At 46.6% G+C, this 19,458-nt stretch overlaps 1 protein-coding gene across 29 annotated transcripts in view; it reads left to right on the top strand.

Annotated features, from left to right (window-relative positions):
• LOC144001226 (calcium-activated potassium channel subunit alpha-1a) overlaps positions 1–19,458 on the top strand; it is a 234,959-nt gene that overhangs the window by 123,522 nt on the left and 91,979 nt on the right. For all 29 annotated transcript variants that reach the window (XM_077495359.1, XM_077495363.1, XM_077495383.1 and 26 more), the window contains exon 3: positions 18,470–18,531. In XM_077495359.1, coding sequence (XP_077351485.1) covers positions 18,470–18,531 — 62 coding nt within the window. The remainder of the gene's footprint in view (positions 1–18,469; positions 18,532–19,458) is intronic.

Below are 19,458 nucleotides of genomic sequence, written 5' to 3'. Positions count from 1 at the left end.
GTACACCTTTGTCCCTGAATCCTCGACAGGCCCAGTAACTGGGATAACGTTTGCTAAAGTGCACCTCGGAAAAAAATCTGACGGATTTAGGTTGTCACTTTAAATATAGTATGGGATGGACTAATAAACGCCAAGTGTGGCATTATTAAGAAGAAAACATAAACATCTTCTCAGAATCCTTATGATGTTGGAATCTCATCACGCGCAAATCTGTGCAATGACGATGACAAGTGCGTCTCCAACAGCTTCTATTTTCATATACATGTCTGAGTTTTATCTGCAAAGGGGGATGCCCCTCTGCCTTAAAATACAGTTATAGGTTTCCCCTTTTTTTCAGTGGTGCTTGCAAAATATAGTGAATGTGCAATAGAGGGATGGGGGATGGTGAGGTGATCTCTTCACAGCTGAATAACTAGGTCAGTTTTAGATGACGCGTCTTATCTCCTCAGCTCGTTGCTGGCTTTTTAGCAAGCGGCCACAAAGGCGAGCACCAATTGTTCCTTCTCCTCCGGCCCCTCTCTTCCTCAACCCAACGTGACCTTTATACTCACACAATGGCCTAAATTCAAAAACACATCAGCTAATGTGGGATGCCAAGATGACGTATCAAATGAAAGAGTGAAGGAGAAAGATTACTACATCCATGGATGGTTTCTTAACATTTCATGGATACCATAGGGCTTATCATAGAGGTGGGTAAGTGGTTACCACGTCCGCCTCCCAGTACTGAGGACGCAAGATCAAGTCCAGGCTTCGGCCTCCCTGGGTGGAGTTTGCATGTTCTCACCGTGCCCGCGTGGGTCTTCTCCGGGCACTCCGGTCTCCTCCCACATTCCAAAGACATGCATGGCAGGTTAATTGGGTGCTCTGAATAGTCCCTAGGTGTGTTTGTGTGTGTGGATGGTTGTTCGTCTCTGTGTGTCCTGCAATTGACTGGCAACCAGTTCAGGCTGTACGCCACATACTGCCCAAAACCACCTGGGATAGGCTCCCGCACCCCCGCAACCCTTGTGAGGAGTAAGCGGTTAAGAAAATGGATGGATGGATGGATGGATGGATGGATACCATACAAAGCATATTGAGAGAACACCCACACATGTGGACTGACCAATAGTATAGTTTTTAGAAAAAAAAAAGTGAAATTTATCAAATTGTGACTTTTCAGCCCAACTTTTCAGTTTTGGCCCAATAAGCGATTTGCTTGGTAACAAGGTAGCAGAGAGCTCAAACACCTCACAATGTGGAGTTTGGTAGTTTGAGTCTCAGTGGTTTCAAGTCCAAAGTCACATATCTTAATAATTGCTGTGTAATTGATATATATATATATGTGTATGTGTATATATATATATATATATATATATATATATATATATATATATATATATATATATATATATTAGGGGTGTGAATTGCCAAGTACCTGACGATTCGATCCGTATCACGATTCATAGGTCACAATTCGATTCGATACCGATTAATCCCGATATGAATTTACAAGTCGATTGTTGCGATTTTTTTTGCTCAAATTTAGAAAGTACCATTCAGTAAAATTGTACATGTACACTGTAAGATTTGTATGAAAATTTATTATTTATTAATCTGAAACTTAGAGAGTCTTATAACTGTAAGCCACTGCATTTAACAAACAGGTTGTAACATTTTTCATGTTTGAACAGCTTTGAAATAAAATATTACGGCTTAATGTTCCATTAATATAACATTCTTCCATGCTCAAGGTGTGAAATTTAGACGTTTTGTTGAATATTTTTCCATCAAAAAATGGATGTTAAAAAATCGATTCGGCTGCCTATTGAATCGATTCAATATATCGTGATATTACATCACACAATTCTCGAATCGATTCAATAGGCAGCCGAATCGATTTTTAAACATCCATTTTTGATGGAAAAATATTTACCAAAACGTCTTACTTCGGGTTAGGGTTCACACCTTAAGCATGGAAAAATGTTATATAAATGTAACATTAAGCCTTAATATTTTATTTTAACGCTGTTTAAACATGAAACAGATTATAACATGTATGACTGAAGTTTCAGATAAATAAATAATAAATTTTCATACAAATCTTACACTGTACAAGTTTACTGATTAGTATTTTCTAAATTTAAATTAAAAAAAAATCACAACAATGGACTTATAAATTCGTATTGGGATTAATCGGTATCGAATCGAATCGTGACCTATGAATCGTGATACGAATCGAATCGTATATATATATATGTATATATATATGTAACAACTATTGCCTAGGTCCATTTCACCCTCTAATTTTTTTTTTAAGTTTGCTTCTCCTGAAGCAAATTCTCTGCAGTGCATGAATATGCCAATGCCCAGACAGGATCCAGCCTGGTCAGCTCTACAGGTGGTCCTTGCCACCAACAAAACTCTTTTGAAGCCGCTGACCAGGTGACAAAGGAATTCATGCGTCTGCCGAAGGAGTGTATTTCAAGCAGTCTGCTCGGAGCCCGAACAAATGGCTCCAATGGTTTGGAATACACAAATGACCGATCAAAGGAATGTTCATGACTTCTTATCAATCACAAAAGGATACTCTGGCGCCTCGCCCTTCCCGGAACGTCTAGATGGAGCAACAACACCTCCAAGTGGCGAAACTTGGAACTATCCTTAGTGACAATTCACATAAGTAACCGCATTTTACACATTTATATCATGATAATTCTTGACAGACAACTGAACTACGAATGATTCATGTTATATCTTTGTGTGTATGAACATCCTATTTCATGTGTACTCCATAAAGAATGAAAGATAATCAATGTCTCTCAGTTCAGTCAGATTAGACAAGTAGAAGTTACCTCACAAGTTAGTTTATGATGCATTAATTACAATGTGTGTTAAACGGGTTGTGTGGGAAAACTGATTTGCCAGACTGACCAAATTTAATGCCAAATTATTAATCTTTTTAATAATTTTCCTCTGAGAGTCTGCGCGAGCGAACAGAAGGGTGTGCCTTCACCTGCTCGCCCCACCCAGAGACTATAAAAACACGAGCAGACCACTGCCCGCTCTCTTCTTTTTTGCCCTCCTGCTCTCACAAGCCTCTTCCAAAAACTCTGGCCCGACTTGCAAGTGGGCCAGCCAGGCTGCTCGAACTCTCTTGTCTAAGAAACTTGCAAACCACGTGGCTTTTTCTTTCCTGGCAGGATCCGTTAACGAGATCGGATCCTCGCGCCACGCCACGCCAAAGCAAGTGCAAACTGCAACGCTGACTAAAGACTCTTTTTGTTTTTTTGTTTATTTTTTTTTTTTGTTCCACTATCGGTGCTTACCCGCCCGACCTTCGCGGCCCCGGGGTACACTTGCAACGTACCCCGGACTCAAGATTGCGCACCTCAGCCGCTCAGCACCTCAACTGCTAGTCGGTGGTGCCCCGCCGCGGTGCTAGCTCACCTCCAACGGCTGGCCTTCCCCGTACGCAGGCGCATACTGACCGAGCTGCAACACCTGAGCTCGGACAGCTGCCCAGCAGAACCAACCTCGGCGAGGATCAACCTCGCCGGATCGCCGACCAATCAAGGCACGAGCCGCGCAACGACGCCAGGCCCCTTTGCGGCTTCCCCGTGCTCACCTGTGGAATAATTTTTCTTTTTATTTTTTTTTCTTGCCTTTTTCAACGAACATTGACTCTTTTTTCCCCCTTGTCAAAAAGGCCGCCACTTCTGTTCGTTGCTACGCAACTCCAGGGCTCGTAAGTGCGCTTGATTTCTACCTCGGCGTATCCACTGTGTGCCACTTACGTTTGAAACATCACAAATCTGGCAGGTCAAATTTTCTCTTTTCCCTGTTTCTTTATTCATTCGCATTCCTTCCTTATTTTCATTCGCTTTATTTTATTTCTCTTCTTCTGACGGTAGAATAGTTAGATAGGCAGTATTTTGATTCTGTAGTGTAGCAATCGTGAATAAATGCATGTTTTATAAACTTTATTCCGCCTAAGTCATCTGTGTTTCCGAGTGGATTATTATTCTTTTGTTAGTACAACGAACCACTGAATATCGAGTGTGGCGACTTTAGATTATCAATGACTGATGAAAGAAGGATTTTGGTCGTTGGTTGCTCCTGTTAACAAGCAAATTCAACGTGGTGCCCCAGAGGTTATCGAGGTAACTACAATTTACCTCTGTAACGTCCAGATTATTAATTCGTCCAAAAGACGACCCAATTATCGCTACATAATGGTGCCGGCCGTGTGAGGCTACAAAACATAAGAAGATCCACTCGAAAATACAAGACTTTGGACGTGAAAAGTAAAACGCATTTCACGTAGTGTACCTAATCATTTATCTCTGTGCAAAAAGGTAAACATTTCTTCTTACATAGAACTGCACTGACTTTCCCCTTCAGCTTTGAATCGAGCGTCTGGTTAGCCGCCATCTTGCGTGTGTTACCACGGAGTGACGTGCTATAAGTAAACGAGAGTAACGGGATTGATTGTTGGAATAAAAGTAAGAGCCGGTCACCGTTTGAAAAAATAGTGGCTTGTATTTGAAAACGTACGTGATAGAACTCGAGTTGTGCAACTTTTAAATTTCAGCTGGCTGAATTTGAAGTTGTTTGTCTTTGTGTTGTTGTGTTTCCGGAAATTGTGGGAAGTCACGTGACAGCCTACGTGCGTCGCGTTGACCCGACTCGAGTTACGTGCTTCGGAGTAGCTAACCGCGAGCAACGTAAACGACGTCCGAGTCACTTTCCCCGTGTTCCTCCTACACCTAGCTTGTGGGAGAAGTTTGAGTCGTGACTGAGCTTTTGTAGCCGCCGACTCAAAGTTTCAGCTCGTGGCGAGCGGATTAACAGAGCGCTAAGACGTTAGCTGCTTACCTGTACCGTGTACGCATTTCCACAAGGTGGCGCCATAGTCCTTGTGAAGAGCTGTGTGGCTCGTGGAGGCGTGGTTGAGTACCTCCCCCTCCCTTCTCATTGGCGAGTTTGAGCCACGCCTGTAGACGCCCCGAAAGGGAGCGGGTCTCGCAGGTTGTCAGCTGTCAGACAGCGTTTGAGCTGTCAATAGACAACTGACCCCCCCACTGCTGCTTTAACGCCGGTGGTCCTTGCTCCGCGATAATTCTGATTCAATGTCACTTCACATTGCTTTTTGAATTGTTTTCCGTGTCGAGCGTTGTACTTAGTGAGTGTCGTCACCGTTAGTACACAAGGATAATAAAATTTATCCACGTCCGATTAAACGCAGTTGTAGGCTTAATTGACTGTTTGCGTTTAAGGATTATAGTAATAGCTGACCGCATTCTAGCCTTTTACGCTGCCTAGCGTGAGAGTAATTACGGGTGCATCAACAAAACATACTGCTGGGTCAAATTAATACAAAGGAACTATTTACACTATTGTGTTTTTCTTTTTTTTCTCTTTTTTTTTCGTATTCCCTTTTATCCAGTTTCATACTAGGCTAACTAGCTATATTTTTGACTTAACATTCCACTTAATTTCAGGTTTTGTATTTGTTTAGTTGGTTTGGTAGACCTAGTACTATTATTATTATTTTCTTCCCTTTTATTTGTTTTCTTCTCATTTTTATCCATTATTTTTAACTTTGTTATTTTTGTTTGTTCTTTTGTTTTTGTTTTTCGGTTGTGTCTAGTTAATAAGAAGGTGTGAGTTCGAATGAGCTATTATTAGAGAGGCAGCTCTAATATTTCTGTATAGTTCTGCAGTTTTTGTGTCCCAAAAACCCCGTCCACAGGACATTTGCATGAAACTGTACTGACACTGTAGCCAGTCATTTGACTAAGACTATTAACCCCTTTTAAGTTTATTTCCCCCTTTTTCTGTTTTATTGTTTATTTAATTTAATTTTAATTTCAACTTTTAACTCGACTTCCAAAAAAAAAATAAAAAATTTTTTGTTTGAATTTTTTTTTTTGATGTAGCTTTTGGGATTAACCGCTGTAACATTTTAGAGTTACCCTGCCCCTCGTTTAAGCTATTCTTTGCTGAGTGAGTCAAGTTGAAGTTAGTATTATTATTATTTTATTTCATTTTATTTTGCTTTATTTATTATTTTATTTTTTGTTGCCGTTTGTTTTTGTTTGCTTTGATAACTGGAATTGATTTCTCCCAACTATAGTGTAAGCTGTGGGTTGCATAGCCCACTACAAATCTTTTGCTTTTGTAGCAATTCCCCTTTTGATAATTTGAACCCAGTGTGTATTGTTGACGATAATACTTGATAGCGGTAGTTAGCTAACTGCGTACGCTGATTAACTAACTATTAAACGCTAGTACAAGTGTGATCGTTTAAAAAGCTATTGACAATATGGCATCACTCCGAGAGACTCCCAGCCCCTGTGAGAACCTAGATACCTTGGCTCAACTGGTGCAGAAGCTGACCAAGGACTTCTTACCTGGATACGCTGAGTCTATTAGGGATGCGGATGTCAATACGCTAAATGATAACCTCGCGCAGCTCATGAGTGACGCTGAGACCAAAGCCCCAAAGGACAAGTCACTCATTCGAATGCTCGGATGTCTGACTTTGAACCTTGCCGCACACTTGAAGCTGAGCGATGCCGAGGACTGTCAAGTGAAACACCAACTTGACATGGCACAACAGCAGAGCCGTGATGCCACGGCACAGCTTGAAGCCGCCCACGACCGAGTGAAGGTCATGGAGACCCAGCTGGATGACGTTAAAGCGCAGCTGGATGAGGCAGAAGCCCGCGCAGATGCGGCGCTAGCCGAAAATCTGGGCAGTGATGCAGATGAGTCTGCTTTCACTCCCGACTCCCATCAAAAGATTGGTGAGTTAACCCAAGCTCTCGCGACCGTCGAAGAGACAAATCGAGAGCAAGAAAAACTGCTGAGATCCGCGGCAAATGAAATTCACAAACTAAAAGCAGAGGTGACTGACTTGACTGAACGACCGTCAAAAGACCAACTTCGGCTAGCAGAAGCTAATTACTTTCGGGTTAGTTCGTCGCTAGCTCAGTCAACCGATGAAGTGAAGCGCCTCCAAGTTCAGGTACAGACCTTTAGGGAGGAACGTAATGACGAAGTGGACCGCTCATATGACCTGCGAACTAAATTAGCATTGACTGAAGCCGAGGTTACCCGCCTCCGACAATGCCAGCAGGAATATGAGGCAGAGTTAGCTCATATTAAACATGAGTTGCAACGCGCGCAGCAGTTGAATGAGGTCTCCCGAGGAGCCTCCCGGCCGGGAGCTCCACCCCCGCACAGACCTCCTGATCCCAGAGCCACAGCACCACAGCTCAAACTGTCACCTGAGTCCGGAACCGCCTGGAGGACGCCGCCGGTGACCACCGCCGCCTTAGGCCTGGCACCGCCGATGGCCGCCTCCCCACACGCTTTAGGGCCATCAGGTGATGACAGTTTCCAACGTGGACCCATGTCGACTCCCCCGTTGGAGGGACAAATGGGCGTGGCCTGGAAAGATTTGGACAAGCTGGCTCGAAACATAGCAAAATTCGAACCGAAACCAGGGGGGTCCCACAACACAACAGAGTATTTGAAAGACATCAACTATCATCTCCAGAGGTTCCCAATGGCAACCGTGGAAGATAAGTTGTACTTGATCAAAATGACGTCCAGCCGAGCAGTCAGCAGACTGCTGGAACGGCAGCCCGCTGATGTGTTGTCTGACCCCTTTGCACTGCACAAAGCCATCTCACGCGAGTTTGACGGTTCTCCTGGGTTGTCGGGCATGGAAGTTGCCATGTTCGTCAAACAGGGAAAGCAGGAGTCTCCTCAGGCTTTCTATAGTCGTCTTCGCGATGCCTACTTTGGGACTCGTAACGAGCCCAACATGGAGGAAGATCCTGGTTTTAAAACATTGTTTGTCCGAAACCTCCAACAAAACCTTAACCACTATTTGGGACTGGCTTTGTGTCCTGAGACACTGAATAGCTCGCAGCTACGTGACTTAGCAGCTAGGGGCTATACAAAGCTAAAATTATCCGCCCCCAAGGCAGGCGACGCAGGAATTTATAAAGTGGACGTGGGTCCTCCTTCAGAGCTGGAGGGAGCTTGCTCCTTTGCTCCGAGGGAAGACCAGACTAAATCCAAAAAGTCAAAACAGTCCCGCGCCCCGCGAAACCGGAAACCGCGCTCCAAAACCGACTACTCGCGTGACGAGAAAGCGGACGGAGAAAAGCAAGCTGACGACCGCCGGCGCTCCAAAGTTGCTAAAGGAAAGCCCGATTCGCGCTATCATCCAAAACGTGATAAAGTCGAACGCGTACCAGCAACCGATTCCTGCCGCGAGTCCCTGAACCGCCAAGCCGACTCCGAGACTGACCACCACGCAGTTGCCAGCGGCATATTGAAGGCACTCCTGAAATTGTCAAAAGACTCGTCAAAAGACCCGCCTTTATGACTAACCGACGGCCGGATGCCCACTGAAGTGACCCACCAGCAGAGGTCACCAGAGGGGCCTCCAGTAGCCGACACTCAGACACCTACTAAACTGCCTTCTGACTCAACAATATTGGTACTGCAGGCTGATCCAAATACAGCAGACCCGCATGTATCGCGATCAACCGATGACGTGAGACCGTTCCAACAGCTTTTAGGTGACCTCACCACCAGGGGGATGGCTCGGAAATTCTATCTGAGCGTCACCCTGGAGCGAGCTCTAACCTACGAAGCCCTTGTAGATCCCGCCGCGGACATCACGGTGATGTCCAACACGGTGTTCGAACAACTCCGCGCCGCGTCACAAGCTAACAGTCGACCGCTCCGCCTACGGCGGTGCCCACTCACCGTTAGCGCTTTCTCACCTACTAACACAAAGCTGGAATCTGTCGCGATGGTACACTGGTCCATTGGCCCCATGGAATTCATCCATCCAGTCTATGTGGGACCCATTGAGTCAGTCCCCCTTCTTATTGGCCAAGACCTGTTGTTCCGCTTCCAACCCATCATAGACTACCAGAGACTCCAGATTTGGGCCCAGGTGCGGCAGGCCCTGCCGACATTTCCTTCGGGCCCTGACCAGGCTCAGCTCTGCACTGTGACTCGGGCGCAGCCACCCCACGGGGAAGCAGACGCCCCCACAGGGAGCTGGGACACGACACAGTCCAAGGCAGGACCCCTCGCGTCCCCGACAAAGGACCGGCTGAGAAGCCACGACACCTTTCTTTGTGACCTTGACCCACCCCCGCCTGATGCAGGGTACGCCCCACGCATCATCGGAGGTGTCCACGTGCAAGGTGCACCTGTTCTTGACGCTGTCCTCGCCTTGTGGGCTGACAAGTCAGCCATTTCTGCAGCATTCGCTGACAACTTGCGAGATCTCGACCCGAACATTCTTTTCGTCTCCAAGTCTTGCCGGTTTCCGTTGAACACGGAACCTCCTCTTACAATAACTGCAGTGGGCGTGTGCGCCTTAAACCTTCAGTGGAAGCAGCACTCACTGACCCACTACTTCTTGGTTGTCCCGGACGCGCCTCACACCCTTTTTGTGGGTGCAGATTTGCTTGTTCGTCTTGCCGTCCATGTGGACACCATCAACAACGTGCTTTGGTCCCTCACCAACTCGGAACCTCTAGCTTGTGTTCCCAGTCTTCCAAACATGAAGTCCGGACAGACCATCCCAGATGCTTGCGAAGTCTTAAACGAGGATGAAGTGATCGCTCCGGCGACCACGATCAACATTCCGGTTCGCTTGGTGGCACGAGCTAACCAGGTCTTGAATGCTCGCTCCGCTTTCTTTCAACCTTCATCGGAATTCATGAACCTGTCGTTACTCTTGGAGGCCACGCCCATCGTGGACGCCTCTCTCACCACTCTGATCTTGGTTCACAACCCCCTTTCGTACGACGTTCGCATACCAAAAGCGACCCGTCTGGGCCTGCTCATCCGTTCCGACTTCCACGACTTCACTCTAACGGTGCCTGTGGTTGGACACATCCCATCGGACTTGTTCTTGACTGAAGACACCGGTGGCCGAAGACTCACCAGGCCATCTCAGCTTGTTACGGTCAACCCTGCCGGTCCCACCAACGATGAAGACATCGTCCGGGTGGACCTGGGGACAGACCAACAACTGGTGATTTATGCCTTGAGCGCGTTGCCTCCAACGCCCTCGAGCATTCCCTCTGGAAACCCAGAGAAACCTCAACCAACCACGACTCCAAATGGGGACCTTCAACCGTACCCAGAGTTCGAGGAGCACCTCCAAGAAGTTCTGCACCGCGCCGACGCGCTCCGGTCCGAACAGGACCGCGAACGTTTGCGCACCGTGTTAATGAAATACACACCGTCTTTTGCCAAGGACTCCTTGGATTGCGGGTTGACGGCACTACATGTAGTCCGCATACCGACTCAGCCCGGCGCTCCTCCAACTTTCGTGCGCCAGTACAAGATTCCGATAGCTTCTTACGACCCAGTACAGAAGACTATCGACGCCATGCTGGAAAAGGGCATCATTCGCCCCTGTAACAGCACCTATTCGGCTCCATTGTGGCCAGTCTTGAAGCCAAACGGTACATGGAGACCAACCATTGACTATCGCAAACTGAACCAACAGGTTCCTCTTTCGCGATGGCCCATGACACAACTTGAACAGGAACTTCCCAAGGTTCGAGACGCCAAATTCTTCACCACCATCGATGTGGCTTCGGGGTTCTGGACGATCCCAGTAGACCCCAGGGATCAATACAAGTTGGCATTCACCTTTGGCAACAAACAGTACACTTTCAACCGGTGTCCTTTCGGCTACGCCAACTCGCCAGCCGAATTCAACATCTTCCTCAACAAGGCGTGCCCTGACGCCGCCGCCAGGGGCAACCTCATTTATGTCGATGACATTATGATGAGGAGCTCCTCTTTGGATGACCACTTGATGGAAATCGACCACGTTCTTGGACAGCTGTCTTCTGCAGGCGCCAAACTGTCCCTCCTGAAAGGCCAGTGGTGTCGCACGAAGGTCAACTACGTGGGGATCTTGGTTGGGCCGAACGGGATTGAACCACAATCCAGCCGTATTCAAGGCCTTCTTGACATCAAAACCCCCACCGATGTGTCAAAATTGCGCAGCTTCCTTGGCGTGTGCAACTATTCGCGCCAGTTCATTGAACACTTTGCTGACATAGCACGCCCTCTTACTAACCTGCTGAAGAAAGACACGCCCTTCGATTGGGGTGACGAACAAAACAACGCGATGAATATGCTAAAACAAAAGCTGGGCTCCGCTCCCTGTCTCGCGTACCCCGATAGCAACAAGGAATTTTTCTTGGAAGCAGGATTCTCCGACCATTGTTTGAGTGCGGGTCTATACCAAATGTACGACCAGGATAAACGCGTCGTGGCGTACGCCAGTAAAACGTTGAACGGCCCTGAGTTGAAATACTCCGACTGCGAAAAAGCCCTGCTTTCCACAGTATGGGCAATCAAACATTTCTCAAACTACATTGGATGTCAAAAAGTAACGATTGATACTAACCATCATCCGGTTACTTTTCTTAACAACCAACGCATTCGAGACGGTGTCGTAACGAACGCGCGCATTGCCGGCTGGCTTATGGCGTTACAAAGTTACGATGTTCGAGTCCGGTACGCGAAAAACGCAAAGTTACCGCTGGGTACCGATCTAGCGATTTGCCAGAACTGTGTGTCAACTTCCCCGACCCCGCCGACAGACGTCGCCGTGGCACCGATGCCGGAATTCACGCGTCACCGCTATTTTGAGGAACATGTCTGCAAAGACATGCCTACAGCTTACGTGGATGGCTGCTCTTACCACCACCAAACCCAGCTGCAGGCTGGGGTGGGCATCGCTTGGGTCGACGACACACCGTGCAAACCACTGCTATTCCAATTGGGCCCCCACTCTTCTCAATATGCGGAAATCGCTGGCATCCTGATTACACTCAAATTAGCAGTTGAACACGGTGTCACGGTGCTGGTTATCTGCACTGACTCAAACTATGCCCGCCTCGCCTTCACCTGTCATCTACCGGTGTGGCGTCGAAATGGTTTCCTTACGTCAGCGAAGAAACCCGTTAAACACCGCGACCTCATTTTGACATGCGACCATTTGGTTTCCTCCAATGATATGCATGTCTATTGGAAAAAGGTCCGGGGACACTCAAAAGTCCCAGGACCTGACAAACATTTTAACGACCTAACGGACACGTTAGCCAAACAAGGGGCCCTCAACGGGACTCCTTGGACATTTGATACAGCTTGGCTGCCCACCCAGCCCACCCTGGAGGTCCACGTTCTCACGCGCCGCCGCGCTGCGGCCGCCGCTGAGTCTCGCGACGCCCCCACACGGACCCCTACGGGGCCCGTGGCGTGCGTACCGCCCGTCCGAACCTCCGACTTGGTCGCCCAACAGGCCGGCGACCCCGCGCTTTTCAAAATAATTCAGCACCTTTCTGATCCTGTCGCCAACCCCGTGTCGCCTGACGCGTTGAGTGACGACAGCGACCTCAAAGACTTGCTCTCCGTGCTGCAAAGGCTGCGCCTCGTTAAAGGCCTTCTGGTTTATGACTCCGCGTCTCCGCCTGCCCTGCGGTTGGTGGTTCCACGGAGCCAAAGGGGGGTCTTGCTAACATACGCCCACGACGCGCCTTATGCAGGCCACCGCGGATTCAAGGCCACTGTCACCGCACTACAACAGGTGGCATACTGGCCGCGCATGCATAATGATGTAGCAACCTACATCAAAGGATGCCTGGTTTGCTGCCAGTTTCAGCCAGCAAACCCGAGTCACCGAGCACCACTCCAACAGAAAGGAGTCAACTTCCCATGGTCTGATCTCCAAATTGATTGGGTGGGACCACTGGTCAGATCTCTGAGAGGGAACAAATACTTTCTTACAGTAGTTTGCGCGTTCACCAAGTGGGTAGAATGCCTGCCTGCTCCAAACGACACCGCACACACCACTGCATGCCTGCTGATGAACCACGTGTTCTCCCGTTTTGGGTTGCCCTCACGGGTTAACTCAGACAGGGGAACCCACTTCACAGCCGAGGTGATGCAACAACTTTGGCAAATGCTCGGAATCAAGGCCCAGTTGCATATTAGCCATCACCCGCAGTCATCAGGACAGGTGGAGCGGACTAATCGCACCGTGGTAAATTTGCTGAAAAAGTTTGTTGTTTCCAACCATCGGGACTGGGACACCCGACTCCCACTGATCCTCATGGCAATTCGAGCCACCCCTCACGAATCCACAGGGGTGGCCCCTTTTGAAATGATGACCGGACGGCGAATGACGCTCCCCCTGCACCTGATGTACCAGCCAGGCGAAACAAACCTAGCCACGGCATACACGGCCTCCCAGTACGTGGAGGACTTGCAAGCCCACCTCCGAGCCACGTTTGCATTTGCCCAACAACGGCTTAAGCAAAGTGCAGAAGGTCAGAAAACCTACTACGATAGGAAAGCCTCACAAACCGAGTTTGAAATAGGTGATCGAGTATGGTATTACTTGTTCGCGCAACCAAATGCTAATACTCCGCGTGCCCAGAGGGGCATCGCCCGAAAATTTCTTCCCCGGTGGTCAGGACCACATGAAATCGTCGACAAACTGTCACCCGTCGCCTATCAAATTAGGATGAATAAAGGACGTCAGGGGGACCAACTGAGATGGGTCCACCGAAACCAGATCAAAAGTCACTGCGGGTTTGAACGTCTGAGAACGCGATCGAGCGAATCTCAGGACCAGCATACGTGCGGAACTGACAAAGGGGGGTCACCAGCCGACTCCGAGTCAGCGACCCAACCGCCACCCTCGACAGACGCGCCAAATTCCGCCGACCGACCTCGCTGACTACGATGTTTGAAAGTATCACACGTGCAAAAGGGGGGTCAACACCCCGCTGCACCTACCGAACCCCTCAGTGATACCATACCGAGCGACGCTAATCCCCTTTTCTTTGTTGATTGCGAGAGGTTAGCATACTGTGTTTTGCTACTTATTTGCAGACGCTTGGTGCAACACTTAAGGATACGGTCCTAGCTGTAACACCGATAGCATTATGCAGAACTAGACTAGACAACTACAAAATGATTTGCAACTCAAATTCAAAAGATTATGTACACTCAAGGTGTTATGATACTTATGAATGGTATGCTGCGTGAAATCAGTTTTTGCTAGCCATAAAAAGCTCCCCCGTACTTAAGGCCTTCAAAAGCAGGTCAGAGTACTCTTTTTAAAGCGTTAGTGAGTCTAGCTAATCTAACTAAGCCCCTTTGCCTTCCTTCCCTTAGTCTAGCGCGACTGCCAAGGATACTCTGATTTTTTTTTTTTTTTCCTTCCTTTTGCTCCCTTTTCTCCCCTCCTCCCTTTCTTTCCCTTTTCCCTTCAGTTATTCTTGGATAACGCACGACTTTTGGGGTGTTTAATTACACCATAGGAAGACGCGATAGCTAAGTACCTAGCAACGATAGTGTCGCGCTAACCGACCTAAGACTTTTTTTTTTTTTGACGAACACCCCCAGGGGTGGAGATTTGCACCGACACGCAGGTGCCTGAGACAACCTCCCCGTCTTTATAAGAGAGTTATGGCCTGAGTATAGTCCCGGGTTTTTGAGTTTTAGAAGGCGACAGCCTCTTTTCTCGTTCTCTCTCTCTTTTCTTTAATTTGCTGTTCGTTTCCCCTAGTTACTCATAATATGATACTAGCCTTATAGCCTTAGGAAAAGTTTTCTTCCTTTTCTTTTGTTTGGAATTTCGCGTCTTGCGTCTTTCCCAGGCCCGCGCCTGTTTTGGGACCCGAGTCCCTCAGTTAGCTGACACAGTACCAAGTTAGACACACTGTTAACTGAATACACATAGAGACACATTGAAAACACACAGACGTACCCTGCACACACATAACCAGGCAGAGGTTAGGGAAAAGTGGCACCAGTGGTATGTCTTCAGTGTTGCAGCAGAGCGTGAGTGGGACTCCGGCCGGCTGACCGTGGCCTGGACCCTGGCCACGCATCATCTGGACCCGCCAACCTGGACATCCTGAAGATTCATCCCGCTTGACGAAGGGGGGTCTGTAACAACTATTGCCTAGGTCCATTTCACCCTCTAATTTTTTTTTTAAGTTTGCTTCTCCTGAAGCAAATTCTCTGCAGTGCATGAATATGCCAATGCCCAGACAGGATCCAGCCTGGTCAGCTCTACAGGTGGTCCTTGCCACCAACAAAACTCTTTTGAAGCCGCTGACCAGGTGACAAAGGAATTCATGCGTCTGCCGAAGGAGTGTATTTCAAGCAGTCTGCTCGGAGCCCGAACAAATGGCTCCAATGGTTTGGAATACACAAATGACCGATCAAAGGAATGTTCATGACTTCTTATCAATCACAAAAGGATACTCTGGCGCCTCGCCCTTCCCGGAACGTCTAGATGGAGCAACAACACCTCCAAGTGGCGAAACTTGGAACTATCCTTAGTGACAATTCACATAAGTAACCGCATTTTACACATTTATATCATGATAATTCTTGACAGACAACTGAACTACGAATGATTCATGTTATATCTTTGTGTGTATGAACATCCTATTTCATGTGTACTCCATAAAGAATGAAAGATAATCAATGTCTCTCAGTTCAGTCAGATTAGACAAGTAGAAGTTACCTCACAAGTTAGTTTATGATGCATTAATTACAATGTGTGTTAAACGGGTTGTGTGGGAAAACTGATTTGCCAGACTGACCAAATTTAATGCCAAATTATTAATCTTTTTAATAATTTTCCTCTGAGAGTCTGCGCGAGCGAACAGAAGGGTGTGCCTTCACCTGCTCGCCCCACCCAGAGACTATAAAAACACGAGCAGACCACTGCCCGCTCTCTTCTTTTTTGCCCTCCTGCTCTCACAAGCCTCTTCCAAAAACTCTGGCCCGACTTGCAAGTGGGCCAGCCAGGCTGCTCGAACTCTCTTGTCTAAGAAACTTGCAAACCACGTGGCTTTTTCTTTCCTGGCAGGATCCGTTAACGAGATCGGATCCTCGCGCCACGCCACGCCAAAGCAAGTGCAAACTGCAACGCTGACTAAAGACTCTTTTTGTTTTTTTGTTTATTTTTTTTTTTTGTTCCACTATCGGTGCTTACCCGCCCGACCTTCGCGGCCCCGGGGTACACTTGCAACGTACCCCGGACTCAAGATTGCGCACCTCAGCCGCTCAGCACCTCAACTGCTAGTCGGTGGTGCCCCGCCGCGGTGCTAGCTCACCTCCAACGGCTGGCCTTCCCCGTACGCAGGCGCATACTGACCGAGCTGCAACACCTGAGCTCGGACAGCTGCCCAGCAGAACCAACCTCGGCGAGGATCAACCTCGCCGGATCGCCGACCAATCAAGGCACGAGCCGCGCAACGACGCCAGGCCCCTTTGCGGCTTCCCCGTGCTCACCTGTGGAATAATTTTTCTTTTTATTTTTTTTTCTTGCCTTTTTCAACGAACATTGACTCTTTTTTCCCCCTTGTCAAAAAGGCCGCCACTTCTGTTCGTTGCTACGCAACTCCAGGGCTCGTAAGTGCGCTTGATTTCTACCTCGGCGTATCCACTGTGTGCCACTTACGTTTGAAACATCACAAATCTGGCAGGTCAAATTTTCTCTTTTCCCTGTTTCTTTATTCATTCGCATTCCTTCCTTATTTTCATTCGCTTTATTTTATTTCTCTTCTTCTGACGGTAGAATAGTTAGATAGGCAGTATTTTGATTCTGTAGTGTAGCAATCGTGAATAAATGCATGTTTTATAAACTTTATTCCGCCTAAGTCATCTGTGTTTCCGAGTGGATTATTATTCTTTTGTTAGTACAACGAACCACTGAATATCGAGTGTGGCGACTTTAGATTATCAATGACTGATGAAAGAAGGATTTTGGTCGTTGGTTGCTCCTGTTAACAAGCAAATTCAACGTGGTGCCCCAGAGGTTATCGAGGTAACTACAATTTACCTCTGTAACGTCCAGATTATTAATTCGTCCAAAAGACGACCCAATTATCGCTACATATATATATATATATATATATATATATATATATATATATATATATATATATATATATATATATATATATATATATATATATTTGGTTTTTTTTGTTTTGGGGGGCGAGTTACACTTCTACTGAGCAATAAATGAAGCCACCACACAGTTCATACCCTTCTAAACACTTGTTAACTTTGGAAGTATAATAGGAAAAATAGCATCATGAATAAAGAATACAGTTAATCCAGGAGGGGTGAGCAGGGTGCAGGAGGGGGTAATAATCTCTTAGAAATACGCAATACAGCAAGCTACAACCCAAGATAAACCCCGTAATATAGGAATTTTGGACCGAAATACAAATCCGCGATAAATTGAATCAGCGATAAGTGAACCGCAAAGTTGCGAGGGATCACTGCACATCCAATTTTGCCCATAGCTCGGTAGGTTACTATACAGTATTCCCACATAATATGATATGCCGTGCTTCTTAAAAGAAACACAAATGCGCGTTTCGACATCAAGTCTCATAGAGATGTCATCTTCCTTTTGACATTCGCCCCCAACTTAAATGCACGCTCAATATTAGCGCGGCTGTCAGTTTGGCAGATGGACATCTTGACATGTTTTTTTTTATTTTGTGCCAGCAGGTTCCTTTTGGTTTTTAAGGATGACATAACAGCTTTCGGATCCTGCAGTGCCACCCACTAGCTTCCTAATCGCCTTTTTCTTGCTTCTTCATTTTGAGCCTCCCATCTTCCTTTGTGTGGGAAGTCAATGATGTGTTGCACTTGTAAGGGTCATTCTGCCCTGCGCAACAATGCCGCCCAGGATGGCCACCGTACTTCATTCAAGCAGCTTAAATCCATTAAAAATGCAAGCCAAGTGCTTAATTCCTCTAGCACAATGCGTCAGATCAATCTAAAGGGCCATCGCATGAAAGTAATCAAGCTCCATCATCAATAATAAATGGCACAATTCGGCGGTTATTGTTGAATGGGCTGAATAGGAGACTATTGTGCATCACTAGCGTGTTGGTAAAATATTGCACCGACATTGTGGTGATGATGAGTGCATTAATTTGCTTGTGAATATTTTTCAAGGCCTGGTTTAATGTTGTACTGCTACTTGCATCACCTCACTTCACCTTAGCATTTTTATATAGCATCTGCAACATTATACAGACACCTTTAATCCAGCAGTGCAATAATAGTTACGTCAACACTTGATAGCACCTCAAAGCACTTCCTCTCAGCACTCCTGATAGTATGACATGATTTATGTGCATGATTGCACCGGCAGGACCCTGGTAGCATTCAATACACTGCATTTGCTGACATGGAGGCGAGCTTTCATTATTTAGAGCCGACTTTGTTAAGACGTCCGTCAGTCTACAAGCGGAACATGACAAAGTGATGTTGAATTACTTGTCGCGTCAACAGTGTCTGAATATAACATCCTGATGTACAGTAGCATCACATGTTAATCATTTGCTCTTCTCTTCTGTCTCCTCAGGTGGTGTTAGTATTTGCGCTCAGCATCGGGGCCCTTGGAATATACTTTATAGACTCCTCAGAGTAAGTATCTCAAATTTCCTTGGAGATATTTAGAACCATTTTCTTGCTTATGAAGCCATGCGAAGTAAAACAAACATGACTTGCGTTGACATTGCCCTACATACTGCGAATGAATCATATGTGAAGTCTCTGAAATGCAAATGCTCGTATTTACACACTCAAACACGTGCACGCACACAGGCTGCATCTTGTCAATGGAAGGCATGTCAGTTTCCATGGCAACAGAGACAGGGAGATACTGTATGCGTGTGGAGGATCTTGTTTAGTTCTGTGCGTATGAATAAGCGAGAAGGGCGCGCGTTGCCAGTTTGTGCATCTCCCTGGTTGGCAGTCACCCAGCGTCACATTGCGGGCCTGGAAGCCCTCCGACAACTACTGCAGCACTATCCACTCTCAAAAGTACTTCTTTTTTTTTTTTTTTTTTTCTTAAAAAAAATGATTTGAATTCCTTTGAGGTCCAAATAAGAGGCTATTTTGATTGACGGTAAAACTTGGCAGTGGGCTCGAAATGGCAGCATTGTAAACATGCTTGATGAATCCTTTCACTCTCTGGCTGTTTAAATATTTGTGCTGTGCAATAGACACTTCATGTTATGATTTACTGCAAATCCACTGGTTGGTTGTTGAGTGTATATAATAATTTACAAATTGTATTTTAAGTTTTGTCAATCTTAGCCCCGAGAGTTAATGTCAAAGAAGAAAACTTATGTATGAATGTAAATCATGCTATTTCATTTGCATGAAGGGAAGATACAGGGTGTCCCTAAAGTCTATTTACAATTGAAAACAATCAATTGCAAAGGCAGTTGTGGACATATTTTAACTAGATGTATTTTATTTTAATTAGTGCTAATTAAAGTTGTTTTTTTTTTTTTACTTCATTTAACTAATTCGCTCCCAGCCATTTTCACGGAAGCAATCCCGTTC

This window comes from Festucalex cinctus, chromosome 14, assembly GCF_051991245.1.
Source record: "Festucalex cinctus isolate MCC-2025b chromosome 14, RoL_Fcin_1.0, whole genome shotgun sequence".
Lineage (NCBI taxonomy): Eukaryota > Metazoa > Chordata > Actinopteri > Syngnathiformes > Syngnathidae > Festucalex > Festucalex cinctus.
This window is presented reverse-complemented; position numbering and strand designations above follow the sequence as displayed.